At 35.6% G+C, this 19,584-nt stretch overlaps 1 protein-coding gene across 5 annotated transcripts in view; it reads right to left on the minus strand.

Annotated features, from left to right (window-relative positions):
• Positions 1-13,637: 13,637 nt before the first annotated feature.
• MTF2 (metal response element binding transcription factor 2) overlaps positions 13,638-19,584 on the minus strand; it is a 57,592-nt gene continuing 51,645 nt past the window's right edge. For 4 of the 5 annotated variants that reach the window (XM_028087649.1, XM_028087648.1, XM_028087651.1 and 1 more), the window contains 4 exons: positions 18,011-18,116; positions 17,838-17,890; positions 17,620-17,724; positions 13,638-16,073 (listed from right to left, as the gene is read on the minus strand). In XM_028087649.1, coding sequence (XP_027943450.1) covers positions 15,716-16,073; positions 17,620-17,724; positions 17,838-17,890; positions 18,011-18,116 — 622 coding nt within the window. In that variant the 3' untranslated portion in view covers positions 13,638-15,715. The other variant, XM_088022355.1, reaches the window with a different exon arrangement.

Genomic DNA, 19,584 nt, shown 5'->3' on the forward strand with positions numbered 1-19,584 from the left:
TTTATTTTTACATTGGATATCAAGTGGGAGGAGGGACTAAAAACCTTTCTACCCTTACTTAAATTCTAAAAGGACTAGTAATGCTATTTGTAGGAGAAAGCTGAAAGAAAAGGCCACAGCTTAAAAACACACATTTAAGGGTTCCATTTTGCTGGATTCTTGCTTGATATTCAAAACCAAATTGGAAACAAAAAACCACAATACCATGGACAATCACTCCAACGGAAATGATACAGTTAGGTGTAAATCTAAAAAAAAACATGTATAAGACCTGTATGCTGAAAATCACAAAAGTTGGTGAAAGATTAAATGCCCAAATAAGTAGAGAAATGTACCACGTGCCATGGATTGGAAGGTCAATTCTTCCTAAATCTATAAATTTAGCATAATTCCTATCAAAATCCAGCAAGATTTTTAAAGATTTTTTAAGATTTTATTTATGTATTTGACAGACACAGCAAGAGAGGGAACACAAGCAGTGGGAGAGGGAGAAGCAGGCTTCCCCCAGAGCAGGGAGCCCAATGTGGGGCTCAGTCCCGGGACCCTGGGACCATGACCTGAGCCGAAAGTAGATGCTTAATGACTGAGCCACCCAGGCGCCTCCAGTAAGACTTTTTTTTAGATTTATTTTTAGAGAGTGCAGGGGCAGAAGGAGAGAGATAATCCCAAGCAGACTCCCCACTGAGCAGAGGCTGCTGCAGGGCTTGATCTCACAACCCTGAGATCATGACCTCAGTCAAAATCAAGAGTGGGAAGCTTAAAGACAGCCACCCAGGCGCCCCGCTGCCTTCGGCTCAGGTCATGATCGCAGGGTCCTGGGATCGAGCCCCACATCGGGCTCCCCACTGGGCAGGAAGCCTGCTTCTCCCTCTCCCACACCCCAGCTTGTGTTCCTGCTCTCGCTAACTCTGTCAAATAAATAAAATCTTCAAAAAAAAAAAAAGCAGCCTTTTAAATAGTGCTATGGCAATTAGAATAAACAGGTAAAAGCATGAACTTAAATGTAAGAAAACTGCAAAGCTTTTCAAAAAAAATTTAAAAATCTTCAGGACCTAGAAGTGCTAGGGCTAGACAAAATTTTCACACTTGACAGTAAATGCATGATGCATAAAAAGAAAAACTGATAAACTAGAACTCATCAGAAGTAAAAACTTTTGCACCACCAAAGACCCTGTTATGGGGTTGGAAAAAGCAAGCTACGGAAAAGGAGAAAATAGGGGCGCCCAGGTGGCTCAGTCGTTACGCATCCGCCTTCGGCTCAGGTCATGATCCCAGGGTCCTGGGATCGAGCCCCGCATCGGGCTCCCTGCTCCACGGGAAGCCTGCTTCTCCCTCTCCCACTCCCCCTGCCTGTGTTCCCTCTCTCGCTGTGTCTCTGTCAAATAAATAGATAAAATCTTTAAAAAGAAAAAGAGAAAATATATGCGAACTACCTATCCGAAAAAGGACTGGATTATACAGTCAACCATGTACAGCTCAAACTCGTGTTGTTCATGGGTGAACTGTATTAAGAATTCTCAAAGCTCAAAGTAAAAAAACAAATCAGTTATAAAATGGGTAAAAAACATGGAGAAATATGTGGAGCATGTGAAAATATGTTCAACGTCATTAGCTATTAGAGAAATTCAAGTTAAAACCAATGAAGGGTACCTGGGTGGCTCATTCGGTTAAGTGTCTGCCTTCAGCTCAGGTCATGATCCCAGGGGCCTGGGATCTAGTCCCCCATCGGGCTCCCTGCTCAGGGGGGAGGAGTCTGATTCTCCTTCTGCCCTTCACCCCACTTGTGCACATGCTCATGAACACTTACTCACACTCTCTAATAAAATCTTAAAAAAAAAAAACAAACCCATAATGAAGTATCACTACCCAAATGGCTAAAATAAAAGTTACCAACAGCTGAAACTAAGGTAACATTTTACATCAGCTAAAATTTTTTAAAAGTCACCTAATGCTGGCAAGGATGCAAGAAAAATTAGATCACTCGTGCATTGTTGGTGGGAGATCAAATGGTAGTCACTGGAAAATATTTTAGCAATTTCTTATAAAATTAAACATGCACTTACCATGCAACCCAGCATTTATACTCTTGGACACTCACCCTGAGAAATAAAAGTGTGCACATAAGAAGCTATACACAAGTTACATATAGCAGCTTCATATTTAACAGCCTCAGACTAGAAATAACCCACATGCCCTTCAAAGAGTGAATGGGTAGGGGGTGCTTGGGTGGCTCAGTCAGTTAAACATCAGACTCTTGATTTTGGCTCAAGTCATGATCTCAGGGTTGTGAGATGGAGCCCCACATCAGGCTCAAACACTGGGCATGGAGCCTGATTAAGATTTTATTTGCCCTGCCCCCCCTTAAAAAAAAAAGTGAATGGTTAAATTTTCATACATCCTTACCATGTAATACTGTGCAGCAATAAAGGAACTATGGATACATGTAATTTGAATGAACCTCAAGGGAATTTTTAGCGGGGGAGGGGGATCTTAAAAGTTTACATACTGTATGATTCTTTTTATGTAATATTCTTAAAATAACAAAATTAGATGGAAAAGAGATTAGTGATTGCCAGGTGTTAGGAACGGAGGGAAGAAAAGGAAAGTGGCTATAAAGGCAGCCTTGTGATGAAACAATTCTGTATCTTAATTGTGGTAACTGCACAAAATCTATGTATAAAATTACATGTAACTATATAAACACAAATAAATGCTTGTAAAATTGGTGAAATCTGAACAAACTCTGGATTGTACCAACATCAATTTTCTGGATTTGATATTGTACTATATGCAAGATGTTACCATTGAAGGAAACAGAGTACACAGGGACTCCCTGTGTGTCTGTGTATGTGTGTGTATATTTTGCAACTTGTGAATATATATTCCAAAATAAAACCTTAAAACAAAATGGTACAGATGGATATACCCAAAACAGACATTATTAGTGTGTTGTTATATATATGTACATATTTCTGAATGACGACAGGAACGAGTGATATTTTAATTCCTTTTAAAAAAATTCTGTTAAAAACAGATTATTTTAGGTGTTACCTCAATCCTTAAGAATTATTAGTAGAAAGGGGAAACACTATTTTAGGGAACTTAAGGAATTGAACTTGACTGTTTTTACATGAAATATGAAAGAAAAGTCAACCTTTTTCTTTTGGAATTCTATATTCTAAAATAGTGTCTAGAGGTTATAATGCAATGAAGTGGTGATCAGAATACCACCGTGGGAAAGCCACATCTATTTCCCAATGTTATCAGCATTCAGTGAATCTCAACAGAGGAGCGAGCTATCCTTTACTTTTTCAAATGCTGACTTTTCAGTGGACAATCCGGGTATACAGGTATATAATGAAAACTTGAACACAGAATGACTGATTCCTTCACCCATAAAAGTAACAAAGTCTTTTTGCTGTAAAGGATCTTAGAATTAAGGTATATATGGCAGATATGATTGAGAAACAACTTATTAAATATAATACAAGCTTCTGTAAATTCTTAAATGCCAAAAGGGCATAAATTTAAAAACATGTGCTAGCAATTACTACTCCACTATCCCTTAGCCATACAGCAAAGAAGAAAAGGATGAACAAAGACCAGTTTGTTTAGACAGGGAAACAGGGAAAGTTTAGAGAACATTAGCAAATGGCCCATATATTATCAGAGTATTTCCTTTTTGGCACCCAAGGGAAGTTCAGGATGCAATACTTTTATATCCTCAAAGCATCTAATACAAGTTGCAATTATCACAATATTCTAGGGCAAGGTTTAATATTTCAGAATAAGAAAAATTTGAGCATTACTATGTCTAGTACTTTGAACACAAAAGCAAAGAATCTGCCCCTCAAGAGGTGACAGAAAGTGGGGAGAAAGACTAGTATTCAGGACTCATCAATTACCCATTTTTCTAAGTCAGCTTTGTCATTCACTGCTCCAAGAATTTAGCCAGATCCCTCAAACTTAGGTTGTATCCTTCTTATGTGCTTCTCTCTACACTTGTTTCAAAGCAATGACCACAATGTATCATAATTAATGTATACGAACCCTCTACTAGACTCTAATCTCTAAAGGCAGAGAATGTCTATTCTATCCACCACCCCCAGCACAAGGCCTAAAACACAGTATTTGTTAATGCAAAGACGAGGCCATTTATTAAGTGAAATGTGAAGTTTCAAAACAATCTTTTAGTAAAAATAAGTAAGTCTACAAGTTCAAGGCTATATTTATATACCATTATCTCTGGAGTGCAGAATGGAAGATTTTCAGAGTTTTGTGTTGTACAAGTTTACTTTTTTTTTTTGAATTTACTTTTATATCATAGTTAGAAAATAGTAAAACTTTTCCTTTTAGGGGAAAAAAACTGATAGATTTCCTCCCTTGTTTTTCTCATCTACCACATCCAATGCCCTTTTCTTCTAAACCACAGCTTCATTCTCTTAGGACTGCTTAATTAATTCCCCCTTTTGGTGCCAGCTGAGAAACAATTTGGGGTTAAGCAGAAAAGCAGTATGTTAGAAACATTAGCATTATTTCCTCCAAGTCAGGCTTAGATATGGAAAAGGAGTACTTCACCCCAAGTGAGAATAATTTCTATAACAGGAAAATCCAGAATCGGATACTACTCCAGGTTACTTATAAAATAACAATTACTTGTTAATTGTAACATTTAGTTAATTTTTAAGGTTCCCTATTACCAGGCTATAGCAAAATGCTTGTCATTTTCTAAACCTAAATTTATACTTCTCAATACCAAAGACAAAATAATGTAATTTTTCAATGAGGCCAGATTCAGTAATTACTTGAAATATTTTAATGCTGCTTTTTAGTGTTAGCCAAGAAAACCACCTGACACTTTACTATCACTATGAATCTTATTCATATTTTAAGTATTATCATTAATTTTTCTTTCCAGTAGTCTTTTCCTCATTCATTTAAAAAATCAAACTATTTGCACATTATTTCCAATTATGATTTTTATTACAACCTGCTTTTTATGCAACACCACTTTAGAGCACAAAACGGGCTTCAGAATCCACAAGTGTCCACCTAGAAAGCCCTACAAAGTATTCTCTTGGAAAGACCTCCAAGTGCTTTTGCTTCAGAATAAATCACAAGTTTCCCACAATAAATGCAGGTATTACTTGCTTTTGTTCAGCTAACACCATAAATCTGCTCTAAACTAATTATTTCTCCATGATAGTACCTAAGACAGAAAACTCTCATATTTTTATTGAAAATTTTCTACACACCTGCCACAGGACCACCATAAAGAAACCTACTCAAGTTTTAGGTCTTTGCTTAATGAATGGTAATTAAGCAGATTTTTAAGAATAAAGAACATAAGCTTCTGGGAAATGCCCAGTAACATGGTCCTAACTCCACCTACTTCTTTACTTCTTCCATTACTTTCAAGCATGAACTTTTTATTCCAACCAAGCCTATCTTCCTTCTTTGCTGTCCTCTAAGTAGGCCTGCTCCTCTTCTGTTCCATTTAATATCACTAGGCTTCTCAGGTTCTCAAAACTTAAAAGACCCCTTAGCAGCTCAGTCATCAGGTAACGTCAGCTCAGCTCCCAATCACTCTATTATTTCTAGCATTCCCACTGCTTCTACTACCTCAAATTCATGTAAATCTAGGTTTGGCACTCACACCATTTCCCTCTAAGTGATCCTACATACCAGTGCCAAAGTAATCTCAAAACGTACTATAGCGTGGCAGTCCCATCACAGCAGGCCCATCAGGATCCTCTTTTCCAGCCTCACCCACGTCACATCACAACCCTTTTGTGTAGGCTTCATGACCTCGCTTCTTCCTCCTGCACTCTGTAATGCCCTATTGTGCTCCCTTTTCTACAGGTTCATTCTTTTCCCGGTCTAAACTCCTTCATTAAGTCTTCCCTAGTAATTCCTTTCTCTCAAATGTCCTCCACAGCCAGGCCCCAGGAAAAAAGTAACCTCTCCCTTCTCAAATCCTCTTGTCACTCTGACCCCTTTCAATAGCTGAACATACACATTTGTATGTTTCCAGGAAAGAGAACACTAAGGGATGAAGGTAACTCTATTTCACATTTTCTTCCTAGTAGTCTCTTGGAATAAGACACCAAAATACCAAGTGAGATGTTCAGTCTCAACTCCAGGCCTATTCTTACTCTGCTCCTTCATTTTGAACTGCTGGGCTTTTCTCTCCCTTAGCCTGTATATTTAAGCTAACCCACTCTTCAAGGTACAACCTAACAAAATACTGCAGTCCAAAACAATCTCCTTTCTCTAGTGATATATAGAGCACCTATTTGGATACCTGTAGTCATCTTTTCCAATGTTGTTTCTCATGTTTATGACCTACCTCCCCAAACTGTGCCATTCTCTATACCTCTTAAACCCCTCCTTAATCAACATCCATCTTTGAACTTATTTATACTGTTTCTTATCCTATTTTTGCCAGTCAAAAGCTGACCCTCCTTCAAAGCCAAATGCAAATAGTAAGTCAGTAAGTCTTTCTCGAATGTCTCTCCAGGTTCCTATGGAACTTTGACAAAATTCCATAGTACTTACCACATTTCACCTTAAATTTAGCTGTATTTATGTCTGTGCCCTTCATAACTTAAGAATTCAGACCAGGGCTCCTAGTATTTCATCTCTCTTCACAGCAACTTGTAGGTATTCCAAGAATGAGTGTTGCATTTGAATAAACAATAGCACAAAACGGCTTGCAACACCATTTTAAGGAACTGAAACATACCAAAAAAAAAAAAAAATCCTGTAATCATACTCAAGTGGGTTGAACCCTTCCCCAACCAATGTCCAAGTCCCAACTCAAGTACCTGTGAATGGACCTTATTTAGAAATAGGGTCTTTGCAGATGTAATTAAGTTAAAGATCTTGAGATGGTATTATCCTGGCTTTAGGGTGGTCCCTTAATTCAATAACTGCCACCTTTATGAAGAAGAGATTTGACAGAGGGTAAAGCTATAATATTGGAAGCAGGAAATGGAGTGATGTATCTACAGCCTACAATTGCTGGCTACTATCCAGAAGGAATCAACCTTGCCACTACCTTGATTTCAGACTTCTAGCCTCTAGAACTGTGAGAGAGAAACTGCTGTTGCTTTATGCTACCAAGTTTGTGGTAAACTGTCAAGGCAGCCCTAGGAAACGAATACAAACACCTCAGTAGAATAGTTTAAACATCCAGAAAAATAAACTTTGTTTTTATTTTCAAAGAACAATAATGAGGTTCTTAGGAAATAGATTTGAGTTTTATATTACTAAAACTATATTTTACCTAAATTTATGAAATGAATTTTATTTGTAAATAAGTAGTGGCTTATCTTAAACTGAGTTCAGTGCAACCTCTCAATTTAAATGTCCTGTGTTAAAGATACAATTTTAAAAGATATAAAACCAAAGTTATTCTCATATATGCTATAATAAAAAAAATCATGCTATTATCAACAGCAAATAATCATGATGAATAGATGTTCTATTTTATCATGGTATTTTCACTGCATTATAAATCTTAATGTTCTTAATAGTGAAGTTTCACATTTTCAACCTAACTTCGTATTAGGTATGGATCAATACTGTTTATTCTCTATTAAAAAAATTTAACCCAGCACTTCCCTTTTAACTCTGCCATGTTTCGAAGTTATCCAACTTTTACTTTTTTAAGTCAGTGTGCTTAAGGAACACAAAATTAATTTCAGTGAGCCTAAACCAACTATAAAGCCCTCAGATTCCAAATATATGTATGACTGTGTATTTTGCTAATTTTGCTTATCTAAGACACTGGCATCTTCCATTAGCAGATTTAAAATCTAGCATAACAACATGGCTGACAGCATATATATTTTATGTAGGAAGGGCCCCCAAATAAATGTAAATTGTATTTTAAAGAGCATGGGCCTTTATATTAAGTACTACCTTCTAGGTACAAACTTAGTTTTAAAATATTTTCAGGTATGCCTGGGTGGCTCAGTCAGTTAAGCATCTGCCTTCGGCTCAGGTCATGATCCCAGGGTCCTGGGATCAAGTTCCACATCGGGCTCCTTGCTCAGGGTGGAGTCTGCTTGTCCCTCTGCCTCTGCCTGCTGCTCCCCCTGCTTGTGCTCAACTCGCTCGCTCTCTCTGACAAGTAAATAAAATCTTCAAAAAAATTAAAAAAAAAGTATTTTCAAACTTTTGAAAATCATTTCAAAAATATTTTTTAAAAAATCAAGAGTTTAGTCCCACTGAAACGTTTTAAATTATACCTTCCACACAAAAAAACTAACAAGCATAGGTAACCTAAAATTTTACCCATTTTCCTGACTTCAGCCAAGTTCATAAAACAAACCAAATTTAGTCTTTCTGCCCACAGGTCCTGTCCCCATGCTTTAATAAAACCACCTTTTTGCACCAAAAACAGACAAAAAATAAGTTTAGTTGGCAAACATTAGTTTACATGAATTTGTTGAAACACCTATTTTCTTAGAAATTACGCTCCTCTGAACCTTGACATTTTAATTGCAGTCAACTTCAGCACTTGAAACACCAAAAAGTTAAATTACTAGTATCAATTCTTACACTCATTTAACCTATAAAGTTATGGAAATTAGTAATTATTGCTCTGATTGAAATACCATCTCTTCTCTGTTCCTCTAAGCTACTTTATGACTATGTATGTGCACGTAATAAAGCCATGTCAATTTGCCATCCTTATATGACAAGTCCACACTAAACAAGACACTATTTTCTCTTTTCCATAATGCAAAGAGAGCATAAGCCATTGAATCTAACACCTACTGGAGAAGAAAAGCCACCTGGCTCAACTATGAGCCATGGAGGCACAGTTTTGGTTCCAATATTCCTGTTTATCACCAAATCTCTTCCAGAATCCAAGAGCAGATTTGTAACTGGTCCAATGATATTGCAATTTTGCTTTTTATCTTACTCCACTTACTAGTTAATAGAAAACAATGGTGCTGTTTTCCAAGAAGTTATCTTAAGGCACAAAATAATCAACCTACATTACAGTCTTATCTCACTCCGCTGTCAGATTTCTAAAAATCTCAACCACTTACACATTATAAAATAGGAAGCAAGAAAAACAAAATGAGAGATTCTTTTAAGTAATGAATATTTAAAAAGCCAGCTACTTTTTCAAAGGAAATCACTGTTGAAAACTCACTCAAGAATCTAAAAAAAAAAATCAGAAGTTGGGTAAAATGAAGTTTAAAATTTTATTTATGTGGTTATCTCTTTGTCCCAGAAAACCTTGCTTAATTTTTTTCCATTCTACAGCAAATTAATGTTTAGAAGCTAGGTGGGAGAAAGGAAAGGGAGAAAGCCACTCTATGCACTGTAAATAAATGTGGTTTATTAACATGGGTACTGCCACAGAAGATGCATGTAAAGCAGACAAGAATAATATAAAAGCACCACCTAGCCTAAGTCATTAAGAGTAATGACTGATTTGGGGTGCCTGGGTGGCTCAGTTGTTAAGCATCTGTCTTCAGCTCAGGTCATGATCCTAGGGTCCTGGGATCGAGCCCCGCATCAGGCTCCCTGCTCGGCGGGAAGCCTGCTTCTCCCCCTCTCCCCCTCACTCCCCCTGCTTGTGTTCCCTCTCTCGCTGTCTCTCTGTCAAATAAATAAATAAAATCTTTAAAAAAAAAAAAAAGAGTAATGACTGATTCCCCTACCTACCCACATCTAGACCCCTGAGAGTACCACCATATTATAGCAACATAAATGTTCACAATCTCTCAGTAATTAGGAAAAAGTTAACATGCTAAAGATAGTGTTTTTAAAAACATTAAGTACTTAACACATTCTAGAAAAATCTTCAATAAAGTGGCATTTTAAATACTTCTGGTCTCATTTAATGGCTTAAAAGTTGCTTAAAGGGGGCGCCTGGGTGGCTCAGTCATTAAAGCGTCTGCCTTCGGCTCAGGTCATGATGATCCCAGGGTCCTGGGATCCAGCCGGCTCTCCCTGCCTCTCCCCCTGCTTGTGCTCTCGCGCTCTCTGTCAAATAAATAAATATCTTAAAAGAAAAAAGTTGCTTAAAGAACAAACTATAGTTTATTAAGAGGTATTAAGAATGAGTTTCTGATGACAAAATTCTTCACTGGAAACTTTACATCCAAAGATAAAAATAACATAAAAAGTCTAAAATACCAGGTTATGCAAAATTATAATACAAAGTAAAAACAGACCTGTTATAGATCCGCTCTTGGATTCCGGAAGAGATTTGGTAATAAAAGAATACAGGAACCAAACTGTGCCTCCACAAATCTTAGATGAGCTAATAGGCTTTCTTTCCCAAAACCCTCTTCAATATGCTTCATCCTCAAGGAAAAGTTTTAACTTCACAGGTATCTAAGCAAGCTTTATATATTTTGCAAAGGGGACCCAAATTCTCATTAAGATTCTAATTTATTTGAGAGAGTGAGTGAGCAAGTGAGCACAGATGGGGGGCCGCAGAGGGAGAGAGAATCTCAAGCCAACTCCACGCTCAGTACAGAGCCTGACATAGGGCTCGATCTCAAGCTTGATGTCACAACCCTGATATCCCAAATGAGCTGAAATTGACTCAGATGCTCAACCGACTGAGCCACCTAGGTGCCCCACAAAATCTTGTTTCTGTCTCAAATTCTGTATAGGCAAAATTCCCTTACATTCCACTAATAGTACTAAAGATAAAATATGTAAGGAGTCAATTAACAGCCAAAACAATACTAATCATAATCCTTCACTAAGCATATATTATTTATACTAGATGCTATTAACATTTAACTTAAATTTACAACCTCATTTTGAGTATTTAATTTAATGTAATTTATTTACTTAAATTGTTATGTATCTAAAGTTACATATGCAAATTAATTTGTAGAAACACTATAATAGTAATGTAATTAAGACTTTCAAACATTTGAAAAACTTGATTTTTTTTTCAAGATTTTATTTATTTGACAGAGAGAGACACAGTGAGAGAGGGAACACAAGCAGGGGGAGTGGGAGAGGGAGAAGCAGGCTTCCCGCAGAGCAGGGAGCCCGATGCGGGGCCCAATCCCAGGACCATGGGATCATGACCTGAGCCGAAGGCAGACGCTTAACGACTGAGCCACCCAGGTGCCCCGAAAACTTGATTTTTTAAAAGAATTGTTTTTGGTGAGCTTACTTTTAACTTCTGCTTGATATGAAAAAGTTACTTAAAAAAAAAAAAACTTTCAGGGGAACCTGGGCGGCTCAGTCGGTTAAGCATCTGCCTTTGGCTGAGGACATGTTCCCAGGGTCGTGGGATCGAACCCCGCGTCGGGCTCCCTGCTCAGCAAGTAATCTGCTTCTCCCTCTCCCTCTCTCCCCAACTCCTCGTGCCCACTCGCTCTCTCTCACTCTTTCTCTCAATAAATAAAAAATCTTAAAAATAAAATAAACCTTTCAATCAGCTGCTAGATATTCACTCAGATATTATCAACATTTTTTTTTAGCACTTGACATAATTAATGATGGGCTGAATAAACTTGGTAGAATTCAGTAACAAATGTAAGCTACTTTTATTTAATTCCCAAGCCTAGGCCACACACAAAAGCAGGAAGGATCAAACATAAACATCCACAAGGGAGACAGCAGAAGCTAATAGGCATGTGCAGCCTACCTCTCACTATGACTTCAAGATTGAACAGAGCCCTCCAAATTTTAAAACAGTTATCTGCCATAGTTTTGTAGCACCAATCTTGTATATATTTTGTTCCATGAACTCAGTGTCAGTGCTACTCCTGTGATATCCAAGAAAACTCAATGAAAGTAATTTAAATACTAAGGAATAAGATTTTTGTTGGGTCGAGTTGAGCTCTGGAGGGCCACAAACCATTATCTAAGACTTTTTCTGCCTTCTGGCCCCCATGAACCAATCTGTGCCTGTTTCGAGACTGTATCACCCTTACTGTGAAAGCATGAAAGAAAAAGAGAGAAAAGATTGAATACCTTTTGGTAAATACAAGGAACAAAAATTAGACTAATGATTTTGAACAAGATATATTTTTGTTTTATCCAATAAGTACATTTTATCACCTATGGAAGTTTTGTTCATTTGTTTGTTTGCTTAAATACAGTGGAATTTTCTTGAACGAAATATCACATTCCTTGAAGATGCTGCAAAAGTGAGGAATTACTATTACTAAGCATAGTTTCAATACTCATCATCTCTAACAAAGAGAAAATGCAAGGGGAGGAAGCAAAGAGGGATTTTGCTGGGTAAGAAGTGAGGGAAGGGGAGAAAAATAGAGTGAGCTAGTTTATTTGCAGTCTTATTCTAATTTTAAAGATAAAGACAGTATAATATTTTGATCTAGCTATTGCTCCAAGACATTCTGTAACTTAAAAATTACAAATATTGTACTTACTCCCATTCTATTTGTTGATATTCAGAGAGCCAATCAGTTTGCTTTCACAGCTTCTCTCATCTCTAAATTTTTATCAGTCTGACAACTGGTTTCTTAACTGCTACTAATTAGAAAAGAATCCATGACCAGATAAAATCCTCACTTTACATTTAACTGCCAAGTTTTTATTTTCCTGAGGAAAGAAGATGACTGATCAACTGCCACAGAAGAAACCAAAGGAGACTTTTGGGAGTGGGTATTTGTGGAAGTACTCAAATACAATTGAAAGAGGAAAACTTCCCCACATTAAACAGGGCATTTTTTTTTTTTTTTTTTTTACTATTTCCCAAAGTTGCATGGACATCTTCCTTTGCCATCACATCCTCATTTAAACAACTCTAGAACTACATATACAACAGTCTGCTATAACTATGCAAGTCAGATCATGCTCCAACCAAAACTTAATATTACCTGGTAGAAACTCAACCAAGTAGTTCATTCAGAAGAATTAGTTCTACCCCCAAGGCTCATAACAGAAATCTTCTGAATATATACACAACAGAAACCAAGCATGTACAGTTGGACATAACTTGCAAAATATAAGGGGAGAGGAACCCTCAACTCACACATCAGTGAACATTCACTTGTTAAACATTTAGTAACAAAAGATGACTAGCAAGATCTGACTTTATTACTTGTACATTAGAATTTATAGAATAACTTTGATAGCTCATATTCTGATCTAGTTAGATCGTATAAGAATCCATACTTATCATTTATTATCAGGATATTTATAAAAATGTATTTGTTTTGAATAAAATGTAATTAAAACGAGTAAGGCATACTATTTTTACATCTTTTCCTTCTATAGTCTAGGAGCAAAGCTTTTAAGGAAAAAAAACCAAAATCCTTTGATGTGAACCTGACACCTTCTATATAAGCAAAAAGAAAAATAAAGTTGAAAAGTCTGAATTTTTTTCAAATTTTGGGGACAAGGTAGATAGAGGGAGATATATTGTCTTTCAAGTAGGAAGTGTACAAGCTGACTAAACAGTTTTTTTCTTAAAGGGTCATTTTAGATGAACATGCAATAATTATTAATATTATTTGAGGGACAAGCAGAAAATGAAAGCCAAGTTTCATAAAGATTCATTCAAGTGAACATATTTACAATGGAATTGGAAAATCCTTAGCTCCCTGACTAAATAAAAGCAGTCATCCACTGCATCAGTGTGTATTTTCAAGCAAATACAGAAGCAAAACTCATTAGCTCTTTAAAAAATACACACATTTAATGTTGGTCTGTTTTAATTCTAAGTAAAGCAATTCCAAAAATACAAACTGAACATCAGAGCCATGTGGAACCACCGTGATAAAATAAAACAGACATTCACAATAATTACGTCTAAAGACAGTTCAGCTTAATAAATCATCTTCCAGGTATACTAAAGAAAGAGTTACTAAAATACTGCTGGTGTTCAGTTAGAATTAAAGGACTTTGGGGAAAATGAAATAATATGATACAGGTGGAGTGAATAAGGTTACACGGGATTTACATTTTCCATTACCCCTAGATATAAACAAACATTCAAAATCAACACAAACTCTGTGTGTTATTCAAAATATTGCAGCTGCAGGAAAGGCAACTTTAAATTAATAGCTAGGGGAAAATCAAGTTTTGGTGGAGGTAAACAGAAGTGACAGTTTTTAATTTGCACTTTTGTAAAGCTCATTTATACCTGGCCAACCAGGAACCAAATGCAGGACAACGAAGTTCTCTGCTTCTTTTGGCTATAATGTGACAAGAAAAGGTCATCTTTTGAAGATGTTTAAAGAAATAAAGCAACTTTCTTTATAAAACAGTCAAATAATCAATCAATGGAATAAATAAGTACTAACCCACATTCTTACCGCTCTGTAACCACTACACTTTACATATTTTTCATTTTGGCGGCAAATTCCCCAATTTTTAGGCAAAATCCACCAATCACTTTTAAGAGTAAAATGAATAGCCACCAAAATAAGAATATTCTTCTGTTTACTCTTTGGCTAAAAAAGAAAACAAACAAAACAAAACAAAAAGAAACAGAAGACAACTAACACTGGTGATAAAAGAAACTGTTTTTTTACATGTAAAATAAAGTTATCAATTTAAATCTTGGTACATTTTATAAAAACAAGAGGTAATGTTGTAATAAAACAGCAGTAGCCTTGTCAGGCAACATACTGTTTGTTAACCCTGTGCAATAAAATACTTTGTTCATACTACACTTATTCAACATGACTAACAGTTACTACAGACATTTCAGGAATCTTCACGGGACTCCTACAGACTTACTGTTAAAACTGAGAGACATTTACAATCATAATGTGCCATGAAAACTTGAAAACGTTACTTCTAGTAGGAGATAATGTTCATATTATTTGAATTGGTTTTAGGTATTGAACAGCTGAGTTACAAGGACTGAAAGTGAAAAGCATTCTAAAAGCCCATGAACACTGTTGTTCACACCCTTCTTCAGAACACACTAAACTTTAAACTTGTTTGACACATTTCTCTTCATACATAGCAAGCAACAGCACCCAATAAAAGCCTGAGAAGAAATGCTGCTGTGTAAATACTGCAACTATTCCTGAAAAAAGAATTATGGGATATATACTCCAAAGCTGCCCATTCCCATAATTTGTATTGCATAGGTCACATAATCACACACATATATATACACATCTGTGTATATATATGCACATGCAAAGAATATATTAAGACGACAATGAAGTCTAGTCACAGAGCAATTTACAGGCTCAATATATTTTTTACATTTTGCATGAAAGAAAATTTCAATATTTTACAGTCTTTTAGTAGGCATTATATACACTGCACTTTATGAAATCTGAAAGGTATTGAAATAAATTTTTTCCAACATTTTGGTAACAAAACAGACAACGTTTCTCCAAATACTTGTGCTATCTATCTACATGATCTGTTTGATCTGATAACCACTAATCACAAAAACTGATTCAATGGAATAATTAGAAAAATTATCTAACACCATGCATGGATTTGAATCATTTTTAATATCCTATCCTAGAAACATTCTACAAATCTTAAGATTTAAAAAATTAAGTCTCTGTTCTGATTTTTAAAAGATATCTTTTTACGACAATATCCATAACATTGACAGGTACATGTTAAGGCTAGTTATCATCTCCTTTTGTGAATTTTTTTGACTTTTTTTTTTTTTTTTTAAGAAAGATAGTAAAAGCCAGACTCCTTTATCCTTTAGGGCTTTGAACTGTACCTACAGAAAATGAGAGTGCAGTGAACATAATGTTCAGTCCTACAGTCAGGATGCAGTTGCTCCTTCCCATTCCACAAGATACTGCACCTTTCCATCAAGTGTCACCCGACGAGCCAATACTCGGTATTTTTCACCACATGCTATTCTACCTGCAGCACCAAAATAACTGGTAATGGAGTTCTTTAGATGATTGAGTTGCAACTCCTGATCTGCTAAGTTATTCAAAATCTCTGTGTTGAGTTCATCAAATTGGTAATCTTCTTTGCCTTCATCATCTTTTACAATTTCTGAGTTCTGAGTCTGGAGTGCTCTTCTTGGAAGACGACCCCTTCTCCTCCGTAAATGTGGTATTGCAGCAGGCCAAGATCTTCCTGTACGAGTTCTTTTTCTGGAGTCAGATAATCTATGGAACAAGAAAGACCACAATTGTCTACTGAGTTTATAAAGCATCCTCTGCCCAAACAATATGTTCTCAGATTTTTTTCTATCACTCTACTGTAAGTATATACCCTTGCTGACATAAAAATCAGCCAAACCAAAACAATACATGCTATTTTTATAAATGGATTATCACTCGCCTTCGTTAGATTCCATCACCTTCTTGGGGCTGACCTTTGAAGAGCTTTTCTTCCTTAACAATGTACTATTAAGCTTAAAAGAATCAGAGGAAGTTTTTAATTACGAGGCCAATGAGACAAATTCTTACCAAGAAGAGGCCCTATTCATTAGTCAGATATCGTCAACAGTCTTATCATTAAAAAGAAGACAGTTCATTCACTCATTCAATGCAGTAAATACTTAATAAGTACCTACTCTATACACAACATTGTTCCATGTGCTTAAATAGATGGTAGAACTAGAATAAATGTTCTCTTATTACCAGTTCTAGGCCTAGTGAAGTAATGCACTGAACTGGAATAAGCATAAACTAGAAATCAGGGTACCCGGAATCTAGCTCTGTGATATTGGCCAAATTCAAATCTCATATCCTCTGTATTCCCTTCTGTGAAGAGATTAAATGAAGGGGTTGAACCAGATCATCTCTGAGGTCCTTTTTAGCTAAGGAATTCAATGATTTTCTAATCTTATAACAAGGGGAGAATATAGCATAACAGCTAAATTCAAAGACTTTACAATCACACTGCTCAATTCAAAATCCCAGCTCTGTTATCCTTGTTAATAAACATGCTAGTCTGGGCTTGTTTCTTAAAACCCTCTCAAGTTTCAGTTTCTTTATCTTTAAAATGGGAATAACAGGACCTACAACTCAAAAGATTGTTTTAAGAATTAAATAAGACAATGTATGTAGGAAGATGAGCAAAATGCTTGGGTAAGAGGCCAAAAACAGTTCACGTATTTTTCACAATTCATTAAAAAATGAGTTACATTTTAAGCTTTTTAATACTCTGAATTTTGTATGATTTACATGAGCAGTTTCTGAATTGTGAACAAAAATTAAACTAAGGGAAGTATAAAACTTGCAACTCACAGTTCTGACCCCAAGTAAACTATCTTTTCATACCTGATATATCATGCTTTAGGAAAGGTATCCTTCTGAAAAGTCAGGTTAACTAAAATATTAGAGAAGTCTGCTACTGATAGAAATCCTGAGTTTAAGATCCTTTTAGTAACAAAAGGATTTGTATGTCTGATTCAGATATTAAAAAAAGAAAAAGTCTTCCTAAAGCAAGGCATACCTAAATATTACAAGCATAGAAAGGTCTCGAGGAAAAGAACACAGCCTATACACACCAGTATACCTCTTTTCTGTGCACACAGCAAAATTTCCTGATGAATATTAACAACCTAAGGAATCTACATATAGATTGCTTCTCAAACAATGAAAGGCATACTTATATAACTTTCGATTGCTAAAAATTTAATATTACTTTACAAAGAAAAATTATCTAGAAGAAAATTAGTAAGGAATAAGAATATAAAATATCTACCCATAATGCCTGGAAATGCTAGACGAGGTAGTTTCTTTTGCACTGGAAGCACCCGTGAAATCCACATCTGAGGTATTAGATGAATGTGCAGTTCCCTCAGTTCTCCTGAGACAAAAAAATTTAAATGGTATAACGACTATATTACATAACAATAGAAATACTCCCATTTCCCCCCAAAAGAAAATTCCTAGGATAGGAAAAAATAACTTTCTATTTACCCTATAGAACAAGGTAAATCCAAGGTAGGATTCTCTGAAATTGATTCCTTATCCTGGAAAATAAAAAATAACATTTAAAGCATGGTTCTAAAGTAAATGAAAAAGATACTCATTTCTCAGTTAATTTCAAGCATCCTTCCTCTCTGAGAACATATACCAACACATCCTCTTACCAAAGGTGGCTCAGCAGTTTTCTGAATCATTTTTCTTGTATATGGGCCAGGTGGACGACCTACAGATTTTTTCTTTCCTTTTTTTTCTATGCCATTGCTTACTTCCCTGAAACATAAAACCATTATGTATTTAATTTCTGCATAAAGAAAATAAAAAGACAATGGATAACACACACTCTACTTATGTAATAATTAGGTTATACTTATATTTTTATATTAATGGTACTATAAAAACAAAAAAATTAAATATAAGTTGAATCTACAAGTTTAGTCAAGTGCATAGATAATACATTCCAATTTAAATATACATTTCTTGACTTCAGAAATATTTACATATGCAAAGGTTTAAGAAAAAAAGTGTTCTCTTTACTACAATTCTGAAAAAGATATAGCACCTAAAAGTTAAAAAGCAAAAACAAAAACAACCAGACTACTACACTGGATGGAAGATTTCAAAACTCCCAGAAGTTCAATTATGTAATTTAGGTTGTTACTATGTGGTACTTGGGAGATATTTCAAGAATTTATTACTAAAAGTGATTACGAATTTATAGTTACCCACATGGAGCCAGGAAGTATCTATATTAAAATATTTTAGTTATAAACACAGGCTGCCTTTAGAAATGGATATATATATATGTGTATATATATATCCTTGAATGATGTTTATCAGAAAGAGAATGAACCCAGGATGGAAGAGTGTAGAGGAAGGAATTCTTCATATCGGGCAGGGAGTCATTCAAAAGACACAATTAGAAAGATCTAGAAAACTGTTTTTGAGATATAAAAGCAAATGTCAAGCAATAGGAAGAAGGAAAAAAAGCAATAATCAAGGACATCTCTAGGAGAAGAAGAAAAGGGCAAATATCAACATATAGAACATCAACTTCATTTATTCAACAAATATTATCTACCACAGAAAAGAGATATCATAATAGGAATACAAAGATCTTCCCTGTGCTAAGGGGTTCACAGTATAGTCAGAAGTTGACAAAGGTGTACACAAGCAGGCTAATAAAAAGGGTTCAGTGCTATAAGAAAGTTACCCAGGAAAATTTAGTTAAAAAACATGGAAAAGGAGGAATAATACTATATAATAGGCTAGAAAGCGGTGAATGGAAAAAATGAGAAGACAACTACTCCAGACACCAAACTAAAGTTGGGAAAGTACAAGGAAGGAGCAAGGGAATTAGAGGAACAAAGCTTAACTGGAACTATAATCAAAAGTCTCAAGGATAAGGTAGATGGGGTATACATGCTTTTTGAAAGATAATCAACATTTATAGAGGACTCTTGGACTAAAGAAAGTACTCTCAGATTAAAAGGACCAATTCATACATAGGACCCAGAAGGAATAGAGAATGCCTTTAAAGAAAGCTTGAACCATTTCCTGGTGGCATCAAATGAAAACCTGAGAGCTAACACAGATATAGTGTCTTATTAATATCATGATAGGAATGAGAAAATTTGTGTAAACCTTTTTTCTAATTCATAATATGGGCAACCGATAGCAAAGGATTAATGATAAAATCTGAAAGTGCTAAGAATAAGTATGCTTTCCTTTAGGGGAAAAA

This window comes from Eumetopias jubatus, unplaced genomic scaffold (genome assembly GCF_037043125.1).
Source record: "Eumetopias jubatus isolate StellerSeaLion01/CBP00866 unplaced genomic scaffold, mEumJub1_p1.0 scaffold_4, whole genome shotgun sequence".
Lineage (NCBI taxonomy): Eukaryota > Metazoa > Chordata > Mammalia > Carnivora > Otariidae > Eumetopias > Eumetopias jubatus.